This window comes from Phaethon lepturus, unplaced genomic scaffold (assembly GCF_000687285.1).
Source record: "Phaethon lepturus isolate BGI_N335 unplaced genomic scaffold, ASM68728v1 scaffold11336, whole genome shotgun sequence".
NCBI lineage: Eukaryota > Metazoa > Chordata > Aves > Phaethontiformes > Phaethontidae > Phaethon > Phaethon lepturus.
In genome coordinates this window covers 17,163-36,281 of record NW_010544124.1, presented here as the reverse complement: position 1 = coordinate 36,281, position 19,119 = coordinate 17,163, and the positions used below count along the sequence as shown (strand labels likewise).

Sequence of the window (19,119 nt, the reverse complement as noted above, 5' to 3'; positions counted from 1 at the left end):
CTGCTGTAATTCAGAGCCAGGGATGTGTAACCCAGAGAGTTAGACAAGGTGCACTTGTAGGCAGTAGCATCTGTGCATGCTATTACTCATGTAATAGCAGGCACAAATAACCACTGAAGCTCTCTGAGAGTGAATCCATTTCACGAGAAGCAGGGCCTGACTCACAACTATGCTGTCAGAATCAAGTAGTCTTGCCAGCACATCCGTCACTCCACTGCTGCTACTACAGATTTGTAAGCAGTTACTTAGCTTACAAATTACTTAGTGTGAGATCATGTGTAGCAAGTGGCATTTCAGAGATTCATTCTTCAAAACCATTTTCCTCCTCAGAGCTTTTTCTCTCTGTCACTGCTTTTGGTTGTATTTCCAAAGTGTCTACACGTCACCATGTTTTCAATACTTTGCCTTGCTGGCCTTTGTTTGTAGGGGTTTTATAACGTTACACTTGATAAATCAGGAAAGCCTCTTCAGTGGATATGGGATTCAGACTTACCTTTGGAGTGTATGTCACACTCAGTGAGAATCAGGAGCAAAGCAGAAGCATCAAAAATCTGGAGTGAGTGGAGTCTGTGGGAGACTGTCCTGGGTAAGCAAAACAAGACTTTGCAATATTGGTTTTATTTTTTCCAGTACAAAGCTAGATTGTAATTTGCCAGTGACTGTAGTGGTGAAGTCAAATTCAGGAGAGAGGGCATCAAATCAAGTATCCATTTTGAACTCTTTCATACCTAAGCACTAACCAACTCTTGTTTCTTGCTGGCAAATAGTAGCAATGCTTCAGCCATTGTTTTAATTTGCAGACTATCTTCCTAAGGTAGTAGACCAAAAGTTTTAGAGCTTTTCTTGCTCACATGTTAAAAGAACGCAGTACAGAGGGTGGCATGGGATCTTGGATAGGCTCTAGCATAGCCCATCAGTAGGTCAGATGCAGCCCTGGCCCAGACTGGGGGTGAGGAGAGGAAGCGCATAACTATGGCTACATCTTCTGATGCATGTGTTGCTTTTGTCTGGGGTTCATAGCTTTGATTAGTATTAAAGAAGCAGAGAGACAGGACCAAGTCAGCTCCTTATGTTACTTGGAACGAACTTTTGTGAATTATATGAAAGTAAACAGAGAGTGAACCAATAATATAATTAATGATATCGCAACCCCCTTTTTTTTTTCAGATTACAGTGTTTTACTAGAACAGTTTGGTTTCCAGAGAATTTGGTTTAAACAAAATATGTAACCTCTTTAGAAAAAACTACTACAGTCATTTTGTAAAGAAACACTATTCTGGTTTGGAGGAACAAGGGCTTTTAGTTATGTGAGACATCATGGTTAGTAGAAACATCACAGGTCTGTATACTTGGATTGTGGCCCATAGATTGCTGATCTCCCTCACTTTATATAATTGGAGATAGGATGCAAGACTCTCTTTCTCGCTAACCTCAATCTTGGAGATTTTATTTTTTCAATTGAAGTTGGATAGGGATCAAAAATACAATTTATTTGTCACAAACTGATCCTGCATTACAGACCTGATTTAGAGCTCTCAGAAAGATAATGACTCTAGACTTCATCATGGTTTTGGATCAGATTCTTAAGGGTAGATTTTGTCTCCAACCTGTGCAAAAGCCTGTGAGTCACTTAAATCCCACTAATTTTTGCATGCAGCAAGGAGTCTGACCTTGAAAGCCACAGGAGTCTCATTTCAACTTGAGTATACCCTTGCTGATCTGATTCATTAAATGTTGACTCCTCTTAGCTGAGCTCTGCATGAGCTACAGAACGTGATATTTTTCTAGCCCCCTCGTCATAATCTTCAACATCAGGCATTTTGGCTGTAAGCACCAGCCTGTTCATAGGTACAGGAGGTAACGTTTGTCTGTAAAGGCAGTTCTTGAACGCACACTCTTTGTTTCCTCAAAGTGAAAGGCAGTGATTTAGTCTCAGGTAGTTTGTTGGACTACATTATATGTTTATGGGTTTAAGAGAAATATAAGTGTGATTATATGTGAAGTTGATCTCTGTATGGGGAATAATACTAAATAAAAGTCCACAAATATATAATATAGCATTAGCAGATTCTTGTTTAAGTGCTCAGTTATGTGTTCTGGTTGAAGGCTGCTGCCATGAGCAGATTTTAAAATGGTTTATCATGTATGAATTTGCAGGCCTGGACACTTCAAATAATAGTCGACCACAAATCTTTCCAAATGAAAAAATTGTAGAAGAAGGCTCTGACGTCACTTTTTGTTGCATTGGAAGGAAAGGTCAAATCATTAAGGAATTCTTTCTAGACCCAGCTGTTCATGTTTTGAATCACACAAACAGTCAAGTTGGAGTTCTTACTGTGAAAAATGTGGCACATCAAGAAGTGCCTCACATCACAGTCTACTGTCAAGAGTCTTGCAATGAAGAGCAATGCTATGATCATACAGTTTTCTTTGTGGGTAGTAAGTGAACGCTTTATTACAGTTCTATTTTCCTGTTGTTAGTAAATAAAAACTGGCTGTGGGGAATGAGGGGAGAAAGAAAACAAACTTGTTGTAAGTTGTCATTGTCCTGTCATGTTCAGCCAAACACTGTTTAATGTCTGACTTCAGCTCCGTACACTGCATATAGAAAGCATTAAATAATAGCATTAAATGTGTTCTAATTAATCTCATTAATTGATCCTAGGACAGGTGACTGATTTTTAAATATACATACCTATTTAGGAATTCAGCTTCATTGTCTGTGTGCATGTGGTGAAATCTCAGCACAGTTCCCCCTTTTGAAGGCTAGGAGTAATTTTTACAGATAGAAAGCAATACAGATTAAATTAATGAAGGTATGAATATAACAAAAATAATAACATACAGAACAGTCTGGATAGCAATTTATGGTGTTATCCTGATTTTCTCTGCAGAGTGGTCATTAATAAGTATAATTGAAATAATAATGTCTGCAGTAAACCAGGCTTTGTGCATATCCATTATTTCTAGTTTGTTAATACAGTAGAAACGTTGATGACTTTTGCCTTGACTGCCATGCTGTTGGTGTTTTTTTGGTTATTCCCCCTGACAAGAACCACCTGATACACCTAACAATTTTTCCTGCCAAACTCAAGACTTGAGAATAGTAACATGTACTTGGAACCAAGGAGGAGACACCTATCTTTATGGACGTTATTCACCAAAATACACCTTGTCTGAAGAGTAAGTCTCCTCATTGTTATACTAATTCTGGCCCGTGCTGTAGAGAACCGTCACATCCTTTCCTTTAAAATCTGTGGAAATGTTTTGTATCGTTGCTGCAATTATCTGCCTGCCTCTTTCCAGCTCATTGATCAGCTTATTTAACAAAGTTTGAGCAGTACAGAACTGCTCTGAATTGGACTACCTATAACAAAGTTGCAGCTCCATCAGATCAGGTTCTGCTTGATAAAGCTTATTCTAACCGTTCTTGTTTGGATATTTTCCAGTAGGTGTGAAGACACCCTGCAATCAGGATATAGATAACTTAAAAGTATAACATAATTATTGGGTTACACACAACAGATAACTAGTATTTAATCAGCCAGTAGGCTGAGTATTAGTGTGTTCACAATCCATTGACACTAATGCTGACTAAAACTGACGATTCCTAGCCAACCCTCAGTTAGCCTGATTAGCCTTCCTAGTTCTTTTTCTTTAGGATTCTATAACTTTACATGCTGGTGTTTTCCTTCTTGAGTCCTTGAGCTACTGACAATCCCATCTCAAAAATCCTACTCTGTCTAGAATTTCAGAATTATTTTTTTTTTTTTAAATCTGTCTGCAGACCTCCTTACACCTCTTTCTTAGCAGTCCGAGTCAAGGTTACACAGCTGTGGCATATTGGAAAGATCTTGCCCTTGGCTCCTTGCTACAGAAGCATCTAAATGGAGAGGAGGGGGGCTTTACAGCAGGGCCTGCAGAGAAAGCGGAACTCATAAAACAGGATAGATGCCTTATCAACACAACAACTTTCATCAAAAGATCTCAGCCGAAGGCAGGTCATCATTGTGACCTTTGGACCTTTTATGGTCTCTGCATCATTCACTTCCATTAAGATATTATGTTGGTGATTTAAAAATGGAAGGTTAGAAGATGCACTTGAAATTGCTGCTTCATTTAAAAGCATAGTGGTAGACGTGTGAATGGTTTAGTTCTTGTCAAATAAGTCCCTAATTTAGACTTGTCAAGTAAGTCCCTAATTTTCCATGAGGTAATCATTAAAAGCAATTTAGCTGTATCTTAAAAGGATAAAATACACATAGCTGTATATTTAGCTGTATCTTAAAAAGATAAAGTAAATGTAGAAGAAAACTTTCTTCTAATTGCAAGAATACCTATATTCATCCTACTTCAGGCTAGGGGAAAGAACTGGGTGGTTTCTTATGCTCCCCCTCAGCCTTATTTTTTATGATCCTGTATTCTAGTTAGGCATCAAAAATTTCAACATCTATGTTGATTGTACGTTATGGAAAAATGTCTTTCTCTCTTTTTGCACATTTCCCCCACCCCCTTCTTTGATAGGTTTTCCCAAAAAACAGTTCCATGCACAGTAAGTTGTTCTCAGCAGTGCTCATGTTCTTGGGATATAGGCCAGCAGAGGCTCTGTAATATCACGGTGACTGTGGAAAACCCACTGGGAAAGAAAACTGCCACGGATATTTTTGACATCACTCACAGAGGTAAGGTCTTTTCTAGGTCTTTGGTGAGGGTTTCTGTGGCAGGCATTGTCCTCTTTCTGATCTCAATACTTGAGTGCTCCAGTTTAATGTAGGGAAGTCCTCGATTTTTATTTTCACAGTTTTTATTAGTTATCTATTCCTGTGCTATAGATATGTGCTGTCTCTTCAGTTTCAGCTTTGCAAGGTTGTATTAGTGGTAGAAAACAGCTTCACTCCAAAGGTCAGATTTGGTTATTGAAATGACCCCTTAATGCTTCCCAATCTGCTTTGCTGAAGCTGGTCCACAGTATAGGAAGCAACAGGGTACAAGGATATAAAATGGGCAGTTCAAGAAAAATACCTGTGTACATTACTTGGGAATCCAGTCCTTTCTCCAAAATATTATTGCTGATGTTACTGTCTTTCCAAAATAAAATGGAGATGCACATTTTGAAAAGTGGGTAGTTAAAATTACTAACACCTCTCCAAATAAGATGTGATACAGGTGTAAGCAGCGATTGCCAGGAAAGAGGTGATAGTGCTCACCTGTCCTGGTGCTGATATGGGACGGTAACATCCGCTGTGCTACTGTAAGGGAGGAAGAGCAGTTCATCATCAGTGAAATCGAACAGATTGTGTGTGAGCAGTAACTGATGGCTTCATCGGTTCCTTCTTCCCTCTTAGTTGTGCCCTTTATCGCACTGTGCCCCAGGTCCCACGCGTTCCTACCTGCTCCTGCTTCAAAATGCATGGGTGTTTCCTGTGTCTCCAGCAGTATTTCCAGTTCTCCTTGTGTCCTCTAGCCCCACCACATCCACCTCAGTGTTCCCGAGGTCCTGTGGCCGCCTTACCCTCTTTGAAGAAGCTGGAGGCAACATGTGCTTTGCTTGGATCTGAAGCTGGCGGGCTGATGGGCAGGGCGGCTGCTGGTGCGACTAACTGCTGCGTTCTGGCAGCCCTCCCTTCCTCAGGGGCTCTGATTACAGTTTTGCTGGACATGCCTTTTCGTGTCACTTGTAGGAACATATGTTAAATGCCTGTCTCTGTTAAATTTGCCTCAGAGAGGCATAACGGTTCTAAAAATTGATTATTTCATTGTTTGAGGGTGGAGGAAATAGAGCAGGAAGAAAGTGGAGGAGCGAACTGAGAGGTTGTAGTGAGACAACACAATATTATAAACCAAGTTTTCATGGGAAATCAGGCTAAAATAGGTTACATTCAATTTGCTGAGTACATTAAAGTTTTACTACAATTTTTTTCCCCAGTTCTAGTGATTGTTACAAGTTAAAGAAATTATATATATTATTTATGATAAGTTAACCTTTTAAATAATGATTGCCGTAAAGTCCTTTATGCTTTCTCTGATCCTGGACATATTTACAGTAGAATTTTCCTTACTTAAAGGATGTCAGCAAGTAAAGGAAAAGTGAAGTCCATTGTTTCCAATTCCGCATGTGGTAGTTGGGACCTTCTGTATCAAACACAAGCCCCTTTGAGCCTGGAAGTCCTTAAATTGTAATTCATGGTCTATGACGTTCTAGGATAATGGCCAAAGCTGTAAACATACCACTCACTCGCATTGCCAGGTCTTATTCCTTGCAATTGGACTGATAATATGGAAGAGTTTGAGATCTGCTGCTCTTGCTGAATACTGCTTACATAGCAGTAAAGGATCTCAGAAATCTTTTGGAAGAAGTAGCATTGGCACTATTTCCCAGAAGGTAACTACTGGCAGAAGTCAATTTAAGATTTGTGAATAAAATTTCTGGTGAAAAGGCTGGATTCTGGGGTGTAGAAATGTGGTAAATGTTACTCACCATGCTACATCAGGAGCCTCTACCAAGCCCTGAGTTAGAGAATTTTACTGGACTTGCAATAACAATCTCTGACTCTTTCTTTTGTTCATGACATTCTAAAATATTTCCAAGTCAGCGTAAGGGTTTGTTTTTAATCTTGTATAACATTTACTTACATTTACACTGCATACATTCTGAAATTAATTTTTACTAATTTATACCGGCCTCTCCTGGACAGGCAGAAAAATCTGTATTTCTTATTTGCTTTTACTGCTCAGCTAATATACCTTAAAATATATTTACATTAAAACATATAAAATACTTTTGCATATATTTTATGTTTTACAAGAGCTAACTGAGATTTTCCATTGGCAGTTTATCCTACTGCACCTTTCCAGATGTGGGAAGAATGCACAGATACTGAAATCACATTATATTGGAAACATCGAAACAAAGGAATTGAATTCTTTTGTCAGACTGAAGTACTCCAACCCGATGGGAAAGTAGAACTGGTATAAAACCTTAATTTCATACACGAAAACATAGCCAGCATCTTTTTGACGTGAGATTAAAAAATAATTCCCCAGCGATATGATTACAGTCTAAATCACGGGAGTGTGTTGGTGTGTCTGTTTTCTAGACTTGTTTGCTCCCAAGCTCTACACGGATGATGTGGTCCACGTGGGCAGCCACTGCTCGCACTAGATCATACTCCCAATACTTCCTATACTGCTGTCTTAAGTGTACGGTGTGACTGGTTTGCACATGAGGCTTTGTCCTCTGCGGCATGGGTTCTGAGATTTGTTGAAGTAAATGAAAATACTTACGGGCTGTATAATTGCTGTTAGCTACTGCTAATCTTGATCTGTCGTGGTTTTATGACTCATATCACCCTACACACAAATGGTAGAGAGGTGTGTTGAAGGCTGTTGTTACATTAGTCCAGGAGCTTTCTGTGTACTGTTGAGTATACTTAATGGTAGTGTGTCTGGTTTCTAGTGAGGGAACCCCAGAATGGTTTTTCTTCCCATCCTCTTCCATCTCCTTGAAGATTATTTGAGTAGACTCCTTGTCTTGTTAAACTTCTTTCACAAACAGTGAGGCTGATTGACTCATCGTATACGTACTGTGTTTTTTTCTCTGTAGCCCTTCTCTTATGAGGGCAGCTTGCCTCTAGCACATTAAAAGGCATCATGAAGATCAGGAGCAAGCTGTGTTCTGTCTGAAGTACTGCTCAAGAGCTGTTAGATCAAATGGCTGCTGCAGCTGACCATTGCAGGAGACGGTTTAGGGGAGAGGCTTAAAAGCATGCTCATTTTTTGACTCTTACCAGAACTCACCCTGCCTTTTAGGAGGGACTGGGGGAAAGGTTGGGGAAAAAATGGGAAGAAAAGATGCTGTGCATAGAGCTGGAACAGCATCCTACCTACATGAGCTCAGTAAGAGACCCAGTCTGGACAAGGGTAAGATCTCTCTAAATTCCCTCCCTGATGTTAAGAGGAGTCATTTGACAGCTTGTGAGTGACTCCTACTCAGAGAGTTGTTTGGGGTTTTTTTTAGCTATTGTTCCATGATTATCATTTCCGAGCCAAGCGTAACTGGCTGTCGTGGGATCTAGAGAAAGAACTATCTTTTCCAGCAAAAACCTCCTGCTAATGCAGCTGAACAGAGCTGTGACTGTTCTGCTTTTCTGTCTTGCAGCATAACCGTTCAGACACGCATCTCCATTACGCCAGCATCACCCTGGGAGGACTGCAGCCGTACACCGAATACACGGCTAGGGTACGCTGTGGGGCAGCGCAGCATTTCTGGAGGTGGAGTGAATGGAGCGAAGCCCGAATCATCAGAACAAAGGAAGGGAGTATGTCAAGCCTATTGAGAAGGGAACCTTGAAGGACGTTCTTCGCTTGCCACCTCTGTTTGCTATTTACTACTCTTCTTCTGCTGCGTAGCTAAAGCGGAGGCCTGTTGCATGCATAAAAGCAGAGGTGCACCAAGCAAACTTTAAGAAGGTGGCTTCTTAAAGAGTCATGTCATCCTACCTGCCAGTCTCTGCTGCTTCATCCAGTGTAAGCAGTGGGAAATCCAGATGACTGGGAGGATGGTCAGACTGAGATAGTGTTCTGTGAGGGCTGGAGGAACTGCGCAGAGGTGGGAACAAGCACCTGAGAACTGCAAGCAAGAAAGATTTTTCTGGGGAAATGAACTAGACATTCATTCAGAAAAACTAATGAAGGGAACAAGACATTAAACGATATTTTGGCAAGGCCTGGGAGTGATGCGGAAAGAGAGCTTTGGGGGGGGGGAATTTCTTCAAAGGGGAGGAAGCGATTCGACAGTTTATCCTTTCTGCATCTAGAGCATCTTTGTTTTGCTGTATTTATTGCAGCTCCATCAGGAAAACTAGACATCTGGAGAGAAATTACACCAGTTCTGGGGGGGCGGAATGTGACCTTGTTCTGGAAGGTGAGATTATGGGTACAGAAACAGAAGCAAAGCCCTTTGAAAAGGGTTTGGAAACGTCTCCCATGAACTTTAACAAGTTTGTGTGCACTTAATAGCAATTCAGCATGAAAATGTCCTTTAAGAATCTAAGACACATATTATATATAACATATTTCAGAATGTATGTAGCTGTATGATGGTATGCCGTCCTGGCATTTCAGACATACACTTCTGTTTTTCTAAGCATTATAACAAGACAAATCTCATTCAACCAGTATGTGTATGCAAGTATGGAAACAAATGTTTATATTCTTACAGAAATAATACAGCCAATTAGTTATTTAAAGTTCTAATTGCTCCTCTCATATTTCTTCAGCAGAATTTACTAAGTAACTGGTGTCTATGCACGTAATTTTTTCCTCAGGAAGCACCAAGTTTTCGTGCAAATGGAAGAAGTATTTCATATGAAGTAACCTGGGAAAAAATAGAAGATGGTTCTAAGTCTGAAAGCATCTCCTTTCCTTCAGACTGCAATAGCACAAGGATTTCTATTGATAACCATACCTACAGAATCAGTGTCATGGCAAAGAACAACGTTAATTATTCACTTCCTTCAGTACTCATCATCTCTAGAGCTACAGGTAACGGTAGGAGTATTTTCAATTAAACTTTGATGCCCATTGTGAGAGTTTTGTTTCCACCTATTTTAAGTCAAGTGATAATTTATCATCTTGGGGGAACAAATTAACCTGGCCTGTTAACTTGCATCACTGTTAACTGGAAACTGTTACTGTATTTTTGCCTATAGTGTGGTGACTGTATGTATATTAAGCTTAAGTGCCTTGATCCATCCCTTACAACAGAAAGTCTGTTTTCCACAGAGAGCCTCTGCAGAACAAAACACATTTAGCCTTAAACTAGGGCCTCAGACCTGGGGCAGGTACCATGAAGGTGCCGCCCGTGCCTCGCAGGGAACTCTCTGTGTGTGACTAATTTCTTCTGACTTTCTGTTTATGACGCCAGGTTTCTGCAGTTGAGTTCTTTTACTGGATGTTTTTTGAGCTGTCAGCTTCCAGCATACAAAGAGATCAGCTTTCAGCATGTGAAAGAGCCCTTATGTCTGATAGTGAAGGAATACAACTATTTTACTATTGTTTTAACAGCTTAGCTCTTAAACAACATTTTCATTTTATGTTTTCATTTATGATTTTCATTTATGAATCTGACGTCTCATGCAGGAAAGTAACAGAGAGTGTTTTGTTCGTTCCCAGGCACCGAAGAAGAGCTCAGTGGCGCAGAGCTTAAAGAAGAACAGGTTAATGGTACAGATGATGGCATTTTTATTTCCTGGGAGCCCAGATGGATATATGATGGTTACATTATCGATTGGTGTAACTTTCCGATGTTGCAGCCTTGTGATTTACAGTGGAAGAGATTTGGGCCCAACACTTCCAGTGCTCTGATCAACTCAGGTGAAAGCCGAACAATTTTTCTTTCTGATGTTTGTGCAGCACTCTTTTATGCTGTGGGCATTAACTGAATTTAGGAAACAAATCCTATGGAATATTAAAGTCTGTGCAGTGCAGGTATAATTCTTCATGTGGCATCATGTTTTCCCTAGCAAATGAACTAAGCACCACAAGTGTGCCAGCACCATTAAGCCTTGGAAGTCAGCGTAGTATTCTAGAAAAAAAACTCTTCTGAGTAACTTGTAGTAACTTCCTGAAGGAAGATGGTGAGGGTAATGAAGGAGTTAAAAATCTTTTAGGAGTAGAGATGCAAAATGGAGCTCTGCCTTATCTGCAACACAGGTCAGAAGTTTAGACTTGGGCAATTTACCACCCACTACGTAGTGAGAGGTTTGGTGCTGTCAGTGTGCCAGAAATAATGGGTCTCAGCACCAGTTCTTGCTTAGGACCAGCTGTGTGGGGTTTTTTATCCCAGTGGTGGCCATTAGACCTAAATCCTTTCTGGCTGTGTGAAAGTTTCTGTGATACACTTCCACAGCTGCAAGAGTGTAGCCTTCCTGGCGTCCCTCGAGCAGAGAGTTCACTTCGGAATGAAACATGTTTGAACAAAATTTGACTGAACACATTTCAATATGCAATAAAGGAACTACATTTCAATTCATACAAACACATGGGAGCCTGTGTCCTTGCTGAAGGATAGTGTGGTAACACATGGAAAAATGTCCAGTTCTTCAGTGGGTTGCACTTGGTTGATCTGAATGGGAACGGATCTCAGCGAGGATAACATGGAATCCTGATGCATGGGTATGTGTCTACAATAAACAGTCCAAAACACTACCTTTGCCTGTGCCAGAAACAGAAACGAAATTATCTTGCTCTTTGATGCGTTTGGAGTCTATTGTGCACTCATCTTGAACACTCTAGGGCAACAAAAATATATTAACTGTCCCCCCATTTCTCTCTTCCAGACAGAATAAATGCATTCAATTCACATTATGTACACTAAGTTTACACTGTGTCTCCTTCAGTTGCTTTCATAGCACAATAGCACACAAAGAATGGATTATAGACCTCTGTAGAAAGCAGTGAAGTAAAAGCAAAACCAAAAGACAAACCATAACCTGTTTTTTGTAATCAGTCCCGCTATTTTCTAGATGCTTTTGTTCCGGGGGTGAGATACAAATTCCACATCTATGGATCTGTTGCTAATAGAGCCTCCTTACTGGAGAAGAAGACTGGTTATCTCAGGGAGCTACGTAAGTTGGCAACGTGTTTAGGGTTTATGTATATGCTGAATTCATCTGTCACGGAATAATTCCACAGCTTTCCTCCTGCAACTAGCTAAAGATGTACTTGGTGTATTGTTTCTGTATCATCAGTGAAGCATTTAAAAGTTGTACAACAGCGTATACAGCCATACATCGTGGATATTTGACTAGTGCAGTGGTCAGGTCCATGTTAACTAAAATAGCTAAACAAAGCTGTGATTAGCAGTCACTGCTTTGCATATAATGTGGACTGCGTGAAGGCTCTGTGAGGTTGACAGTTTTTGTGGAGTGCTTTGGTTTTGTTCTGCTTTTAAATACAACTAAAATATAAACAGAAACACCACATGTGAATTTAGACATTTTTCAAGTGAGAAGATAAACATTCTTGAAGAATAATGGCAAGTTTATCTCGAATTTCCTTTCTTCCAGCTCCCCTGCTTGATCCTATTGTGGAAAAAGTTGAATTGACTTTCAATGCAGTAACACTATCTTGGGAGTCTTATCCCACAAATGAGTCACAGTCTGGTTTTATAAGAGGCTACCATGTTTATGTGTCGCCTATACAAGAGGACTGCAGTTTGAAAGGATCCAAAAAACATGTTCTTCCAGGTAACTAAGCTCTGGGATTCAGGAATTTGTGTCATTGATACAGGTGAAAGACTTTGTGGCTGTTGTTGATATTGCAGCCTCTTAGCTCACATTAGGCAGGCAAATTGCTCATTAGGCAATATATAGATTTCAACACCTGCTGCTTTTGATTCCTCTCTAAAGCTTGAGGTGCTAATGGGCAGAAGTGAGTCATGGGTTTATACAGATTTATAGACCCTGTCCTGTTGCCCATAGCTCCTTTTAACTCCAGTGTGAGCCCCAGAAACGACTCTTGCAGTACTGTAGGAGGAGTCAAGTTTCTGCCCTTTGTGATCCGAGTTCTGGATAGATTTTGAAAACATCTGTTTGTGGTCTACTTGGATGAGAGTCTTAGGAAGCATGTTAGTTTTACTAGGATTTGGGGTATTTTAGAAACAGACGGGATACAATTTATTTCCTTCAGAATTGCGGCATTGTGTAAATTCCCCATTTAAATTCTTTTATAGAGAAAGTATTTGTGGCTGTGCTCTACAGTGGAGTTCCTTCAGCAGAACTGAGCTGTGGGGTGGCACAAAGCCACGTTTAAACTTTTATATCTGATCTTCCTGCTCCACACTCAAACCTTCTCCAGATGACTTGGCTCTATTATGATTTTCAGACGTTTCCAACATGTCCAAGAGTATTTTTTTTTTTTCCTTGCCCCTTCTTCCAGTTGGGCCATGTCCTGTATCAGATCCTCCTGCTGGTTAGACTAGTACCAGACTGAAAAGCTTAGTTTGAACTGAAGGAGGCTTATGTAGACGTTCCCATCAGAAATAAACTAACCGTAGAAGTACCATAAGTCCGCAGGTAATCCCAGTTAGACTTTAAAAAGTTTAAATTGAAGATTTCTGGCTTCCCAATTTGTCTGATCTAGCAGACAAGAGGTGTGACTGGGAACAGGAGAAATAAGCTAACCCTTTTCTCCCAGGGATCTGGGAGTTGCACAACAGAGAGGCAAGAGAGGTTTTTTCAGGCAGAGATTTCTTGCTTTTGATTATGTTCAAAGAACCTGATCTAAGCTTAAGGGCTACAGGATTCTGGTGAAAAAGAAAATGGCAAAAGCTAAATCATTCTTTCAAAAAGCTCTAGTACAAGGAAATAAAAATAAACAGTTGCAGCTTTTGACAGCAAGTTACTAGGTGGTCTGCCAGAGGACAGGCAACGCTGTGGACAGTCCAGTTAGAAAGGATGTGATTTCAGCCCAGTGGCAATGAGTCAGGATGCATCATCCTTCTCAGAAGAAAGTGTGCAAATTCCAAAGAAGGCGGGTTGAAAATGTTCTGTTATTTCAGCGGTCTAGCGGTCCCAGTTAAGCTGATTTGTAACAATGTGTTGAGAACTTATTGCAACCTTTCAATACTTAAAGGGGGCTTATAAGAAAGATGGAGACTTTTTACCAGGGCCTGTAGTGATAGGATGAGGGGTAATGGCTTTAAACTGAAAGAAAGTAGATTTAGATTAGATGTAAGGAAGAAATTTTCTATTTCGAGAGTGGTAAGATGCTGAAACAGGTTGTCCAGAGAAGTTGTGGCTGCCCCATCCCTAGAAGTGTTCAAGGCTAGGTTGGATGGGGCTTTGAGCAACCTCATGTAGTGAAAGATGTCCCTGTCCCTGGGACAGGGATGTTGAACTAGATGATCTTTAAGGTCCCTTCCAAGCCAAACTGTTCTGTAATTCTGTGATTGATTCTGCCTTATCTGTTTCATTTTAGATGATTCGGTGCTATGTAAATACACAATTGAAAACCCAGAAGAAAAGAGATACACCGTGAAACACCTGTTGTCCAACACAAAATACCAACTAGTGGTTAAAGCATATACAGGTGGAGGAGAGACTCCCATTGTTAACTTTATATACATAGATACACCGTTTAACTGTGAGTATTGGCTGTGGAAGATTTGTCTTCCAGCAGAAGAATGGGATTATTTAAAAGGTTAGAATAATCTTCCTTTCTCAAGGGAAAACATTTAGTTCAATGTAACATGCACTTGAGAAAGGATCCAACTGAGAAATGAAACGTGCATACATACATGGCATTTTGATGCTTTTAAGTAGCTATGTGTTTTTTATTTTAGAATGAAAATAATTTTACATCTTTATTTAAGTCTTATATCTATCTGGGAGATAGCTTAACACATGCACATTTGCATATGTTTGCTAGAATGCATTGAAGAATTGCATTTGGATTTAAGTAATTTTCTAGTATGGGAGAAACTTGCAGCCCTGCATGCAAACAGGTAATTTCTGTACGGACTTCTAGTGTTGATTCTTCTTCTCATCGGTCTTTAAATCCATTGCCAAGTTAGTTAACTCCTTCGTAAGTCAGTAAGAAAGCATTGTTGGCTTGAGCACTGTAGTTTGCAAATGGGGCAGATGATTTGATCACCAAAGCAGAACAGGAAATCACTTACCTGTAGTTCTGTTCCCTTGAAAATACCACTTGGCAGTCATGGTTGTGAAACTTGATTCAAATTGGAGATGCCTGGTTTGGAAATTTTTTTGGGGTGGCGGTGAAAGGGGAGTGTGAGGAAAAGGTGAAGCATTGGCTCATGCAAGAAGACTTCATGTTTTAGGCTAAGTAGCAGAACAGTGTCTAAACCCTCATGGTACCCTCATAGAGGCACTTCTGCCTCTCACACTGGTGTTCCAGCTCCCATCCACCGGCCTTCTCTTTTGCAGGCACAGACATTTGTACAGCCATGCAGGGAACCAAAACAAGGGCTTAATTAACCCCAAAAACATAAAAGGAGAATGTAATGTGTCCATTCCCTGTTGTGATGGGTGGTAGGGACACACAGGCTCGATGGCACAGGGCAAGAGGGAGAGTGAGCACTAACCAGTGCTTCCTCTCAGCCTGCTTATTATAGCCTCAACTGCTTGTGAAAACCACAGCCCACGGCTGTGCCTTACAACTAGAAGGAAATATTGAGATTCTTGTGTCAGCATAAATCCTAGGAGAGCAAGAACATGTGTGTAGTGTGTGACTTGCCATAGTCCCTCCATACTAGAGGTACAGATGTTCTGTCAAACTCTCATGGTAAAAATCTGCCTTCTTTGTGGGTCTGAGAGAACACCTAAAGCAAACAGTTAAGTGAGATTATCATTGTCTTAGCTTTTGGAAATTTACCCTTATAGTTAAGATGCCAACATGAGACCAAATTAAAAGCAATCCAGTAATAATTCCATTTTGGTAAAGGAAATCAAGGTCCAAAGACTTATTAGCTGTATCCCAGAACTTGCAGCCAAACTGTCTTGCAATCACGTACCACACAATTATACTGCTGAGTTAGTGACAGGTATCCCACATGGGCTTGATGTTATTTTTGTCCCAGAAGCTCAGGCTATATTGACTTTAACAGGTGAAAAGTTGAAAACAAAATTTTAAAGTATTTTTCTTTCACAGCAAACATGATGTACCTTCTAGTCCTGCTAGTGCTAATTCCATCACTAGTAGCAGCTATATGTCACTGGAAGATAAAGTGGTAAGTTATAATGCATTTTTCTGTTGAAGACAAAGAACGTAACCAGTGTAATTCGTAAACCACAGCTGCAGCTTGTTGCTTCCAGCCTGTTGTAAGGCTTCATTCATTTTTTCCTTTGGCTGTCCAACTGCGTCTATGTTGTAAGTATTTGGCTTGCAGCACTTCTGAAACACTCATCATCTGCTGCTGTTTCTGTATACATCTACGTGGGGCTTCTGCTGGTAGAATATACTTTGATGAGAGAACAAAAACCTAATTTGCTTTGCTGTCTTATTTGCAGGGTGAAGGAGTGCTGCTGTCCTGTAATACCTAGTCCCAACAAGAGCGAAGTGCTGTCATTCAAAGAATTTAAGGTAAGAAAGATCACTGAAAATCTAGTGGTTTTAATTTTTTCATTCTTTGATTAGTAAATTTTCAGAAAAATATTTTCCTTGTGTTGACAACACTTAAAAATGAGTGACACTCGTTATACAGAAATTAACATAATTTAATATCATTTAGTGGAAAACTCTCCTTTTGATACCCATGTGGCTCTGCAGTCGTTAGTTTATATTCTGCAGTCTGTTACTATAAAAAGTGAAAGCGTAATTGGAGAATAAATGAAATTTTTTGATAAGTAGTCGATTCTTCCCCTATTACCGTTGAAAGCCCGGCACGGTCCGAACACAGCAGAGCGGATGACAGCGCACTTCGCTGCCGCCGGGGAGCTGTACCTGCCCCGCACGTCCCTCCGCGGCTGCAGGGCACGGCAGAGCGAAGCACTCGCTGGCGCTGGGGAGGGTGCAGGGGGCTGTGCCTGGTCTGGCTGGGAGGGAAGGACCGGCAAAAGGCCTCCAACCTCTTCTCTATGTTGCGTGCAATGTGGTCACAAAACTGGGAGCACGTCTCTACCCCGGCACACGTGGGGCTGCTGCCGGTTTTGCTGCTGGCGTTCCCTGAACGCGAGCACCAGCGGGACGAGTACAACCTAACAGCTCATGCTGCTGCCTTCCGGCTGCTAGTGGCTCAGACTAACAACTGCACGCGTCAAAACCCTGGCAAAAAGCCTTTGAAGTAGGTGGACACGGTTCCTTCTTCAAATGTAGTCGTACTGAACTTACTTAAAAATAAATCTCTAAATGAATACTTGGATAAAGTCCACGTAAAACACAGCTTCCATGGAACATTCTGTACATGTTTTCCTTCAAGTTCTGTTCATTTATTTGAAAACTCCAGACTAAAAAAATTTATAAGACAATATTAGAAGTGCTTGAAATAATTATTCTCTTTCCTTAAGTCTGAGCTTCTTTCATTGAGTAATTTTTTTGTTTTATGATTCTCTTGTAGCTTGGTTCTGAGAAAGTATTGAAAGTAAGTGACTGCATTCCTGACATACTAGCAGTGGACAATAAGGCCGAAGCCCAGAAATTACATCCATGGAGCCAGTTGCCTTCACTGCCAACAGAAGATAAGATTGACAGTCACAACTCTTCCTGGATTTACCCTAATGAAAATGAAGAGAGAGACTTTACACCCATGCCTACACCTCAGACTCGTACTTGGTTTGAAAATTTTGCTTATTCTTCTCATCTTGCCATTGAACCTGATCCCTATGAAACATCAGAGACAGTAGAAGCAAGCAAGCCAGAACCATCAGTAGTGCTGTACCAGCCACACTACTTTGACATTTTTAATGAAGATGCTGCCTCAACACCCAGAGAAACAGCTGTCAGAAAGACCAGCCTGAGATATATTTCACAAACAGGTGTGCACTGCCTGGGGAGGAAGCTTTGATGTACTCTTCCATTGAGTCCATCCTGTGCTTCGTTACACAATACCAATAAGAATTTCTAAACCCACAACAGCTTCTCCTTTTGATGAAGGCTGTCAAAAGCTCAACAGCCCTACTTCTGTTAATGCTGCCAAGCTCTTGCTTCAGGACTGGTTTAAAAATACTGACTTGTGCACAGGAATGATGTGTGCTACGGTTTCATCACAAGTTATGCACATTAGATAAGATTTACAGGCTGTTTTGTGGCCTATATTGTGTAGAAGGTTACATCACAGCAGTTTCTCATTGCCTGATGCAAAGAACTACTGTATATTGCAGAGATTAAAAATTTATTCCAAAAGTAAGTTAAACAAGCAGGTAGGTGGTTGTGCTCAAGGAGTCTAACTTGACTTGCAGTAGTCCGTGCGTGCTTACTACGTGCTGTGGCCACCCCTAGCCCATGTGCATTGTGCCGCGACGCGTGGAGCATGACCCAGCTTTGGAGTCTGCCTCAGCCCCGTAACGTCACAGGCCTGGGGGTTGTATTTTCTCTCTCTCAAATGATGTAAGGAATCGACATGGAAGGGTTACCAGCATTCAGTGTGGAGCATTACTGAAGTATTAGAAGGAAGTTTGACTTCTCTAGGAATGCCACCCTGTACACCAAAATCCTTTTACTTCACCTGTTTTCTATCTACAGAAGGAAAGTGTGCAGAAAACAGATTTTTATAGTACAGGCCTTGTTAGTGGGCTGCCACTCACTTTTCTGGTAACTGGGACTCCTTGTACTTCTGCCTTCTCTGCCTGGAAGGATGACCCTTTAAATCCTAAACAAAATAGTCTTAACTAAACAAAGAAATGTGGGGAGTTAAGCGGAAAGGATCTGTTTTTCCAGCAGAACAGCTGTTTGCAGAGGTGTTACCATGGCACTGTCTCTCTGCTTGTGCACATGAACTTAAATTCTTTTGGCATTAACCCTTGCACATATGTAGCAAGCCCCAAACCACCAGGTAAGCAGATACAGTAGTCAGTTGCACAGGTGTATGTATCCCATTTGCAAAGAACATCATATTCAGGTTGCGTATCAGTTAGACTTTCCAATGCTACTTTTGCATGTATTAAAAAAGGAAAAAAAACCTACTCAAATCTCTCAGTAGGCAGCAGTGAATTTTGTCCTCCATTTTGATTTAAAAAGAACTGTACATTTGTAATGAAGCAGAAGAGTTAGAATTGTATCTGAAAGTCTCACCAGATTAACCTCCTTCAGGCACAGACAACGCTTCAGGTTTTCCTAATTACGATCCTGTCTGGAATCTTTCACAAATAAAAGAATTCAACTTAGAGCACAGAATAATCAGTTCTGTAAAGGGAAAAAAATGAAATGTTTTTTACAATTTGATCTTCAGCCAACTTGTTAAAATGGAGTTGCTTTTCTTACTTATGTTTAACTAGATAATCACACTTCCTAAAAACTAAGCAGCTGCAGACAGAAATGAGTTTTGATACTGAACCACATCTACATTTTACAATGTTGCTTATAGATATTGTTGAAATGTCCATGAGCTGTGTTGCAACAGGAAACCAACAAGACCTTATGTAGACTTTGGCTGAGTCAAGC

At 40.6% G+C, this 19,119-nt stretch overlaps 1 protein-coding gene across 1 annotated transcript in view; it reads left to right on the top strand.

Moving 5' to 3' along the window:
* LOC104621941 (oncostatin-M-specific receptor subunit beta-like) overlaps window positions 1–17,524 on the top strand; it is a 24,039-nt gene extending 6,515 nt beyond the window's left edge. Inside the window, exons 3-17 of the mRNA XM_010288575.1 lie at window positions 427–586; window positions 2,158–2,439; window positions 3,054–3,183; window positions 4,525–4,682; window positions 6,833–6,969; window positions 8,159–8,318; window positions 8,847–8,923; window positions 9,327–9,543; window positions 10,174–10,374; window positions 11,526–11,627; window positions 12,069–12,248; window positions 13,981–14,145; window positions 15,673–15,751; window positions 16,032–16,104; window positions 17,078–17,524. Of these exons, the coding sequence (XP_010286877.1) occupies window positions 427–586; window positions 2,158–2,439; window positions 3,054–3,183; window positions 4,525–4,682; window positions 6,833–6,969; window positions 8,159–8,318; window positions 8,847–8,923; window positions 9,327–9,543; window positions 10,174–10,374; window positions 11,526–11,627; window positions 12,069–12,248; window positions 13,981–14,145; window positions 15,673–15,751; window positions 16,032–16,104; window positions 17,078–17,524 (2,568 nt within the window). The remainder of the gene's footprint in view (window positions 1–426; window positions 587–2,157; window positions 2,440–3,053; window positions 3,184–4,524; window positions 4,683–6,832; window positions 6,970–8,158; window positions 8,319–8,846; window positions 8,924–9,326; window positions 9,544–10,173; window positions 10,375–11,525; window positions 11,628–12,068; window positions 12,249–13,980; window positions 14,146–15,672; window positions 15,752–16,031; window positions 16,105–17,077) is intronic.
* The last annotated feature ends 1,595 nt before the right edge of the window (window positions 17,525–19,119 follow it).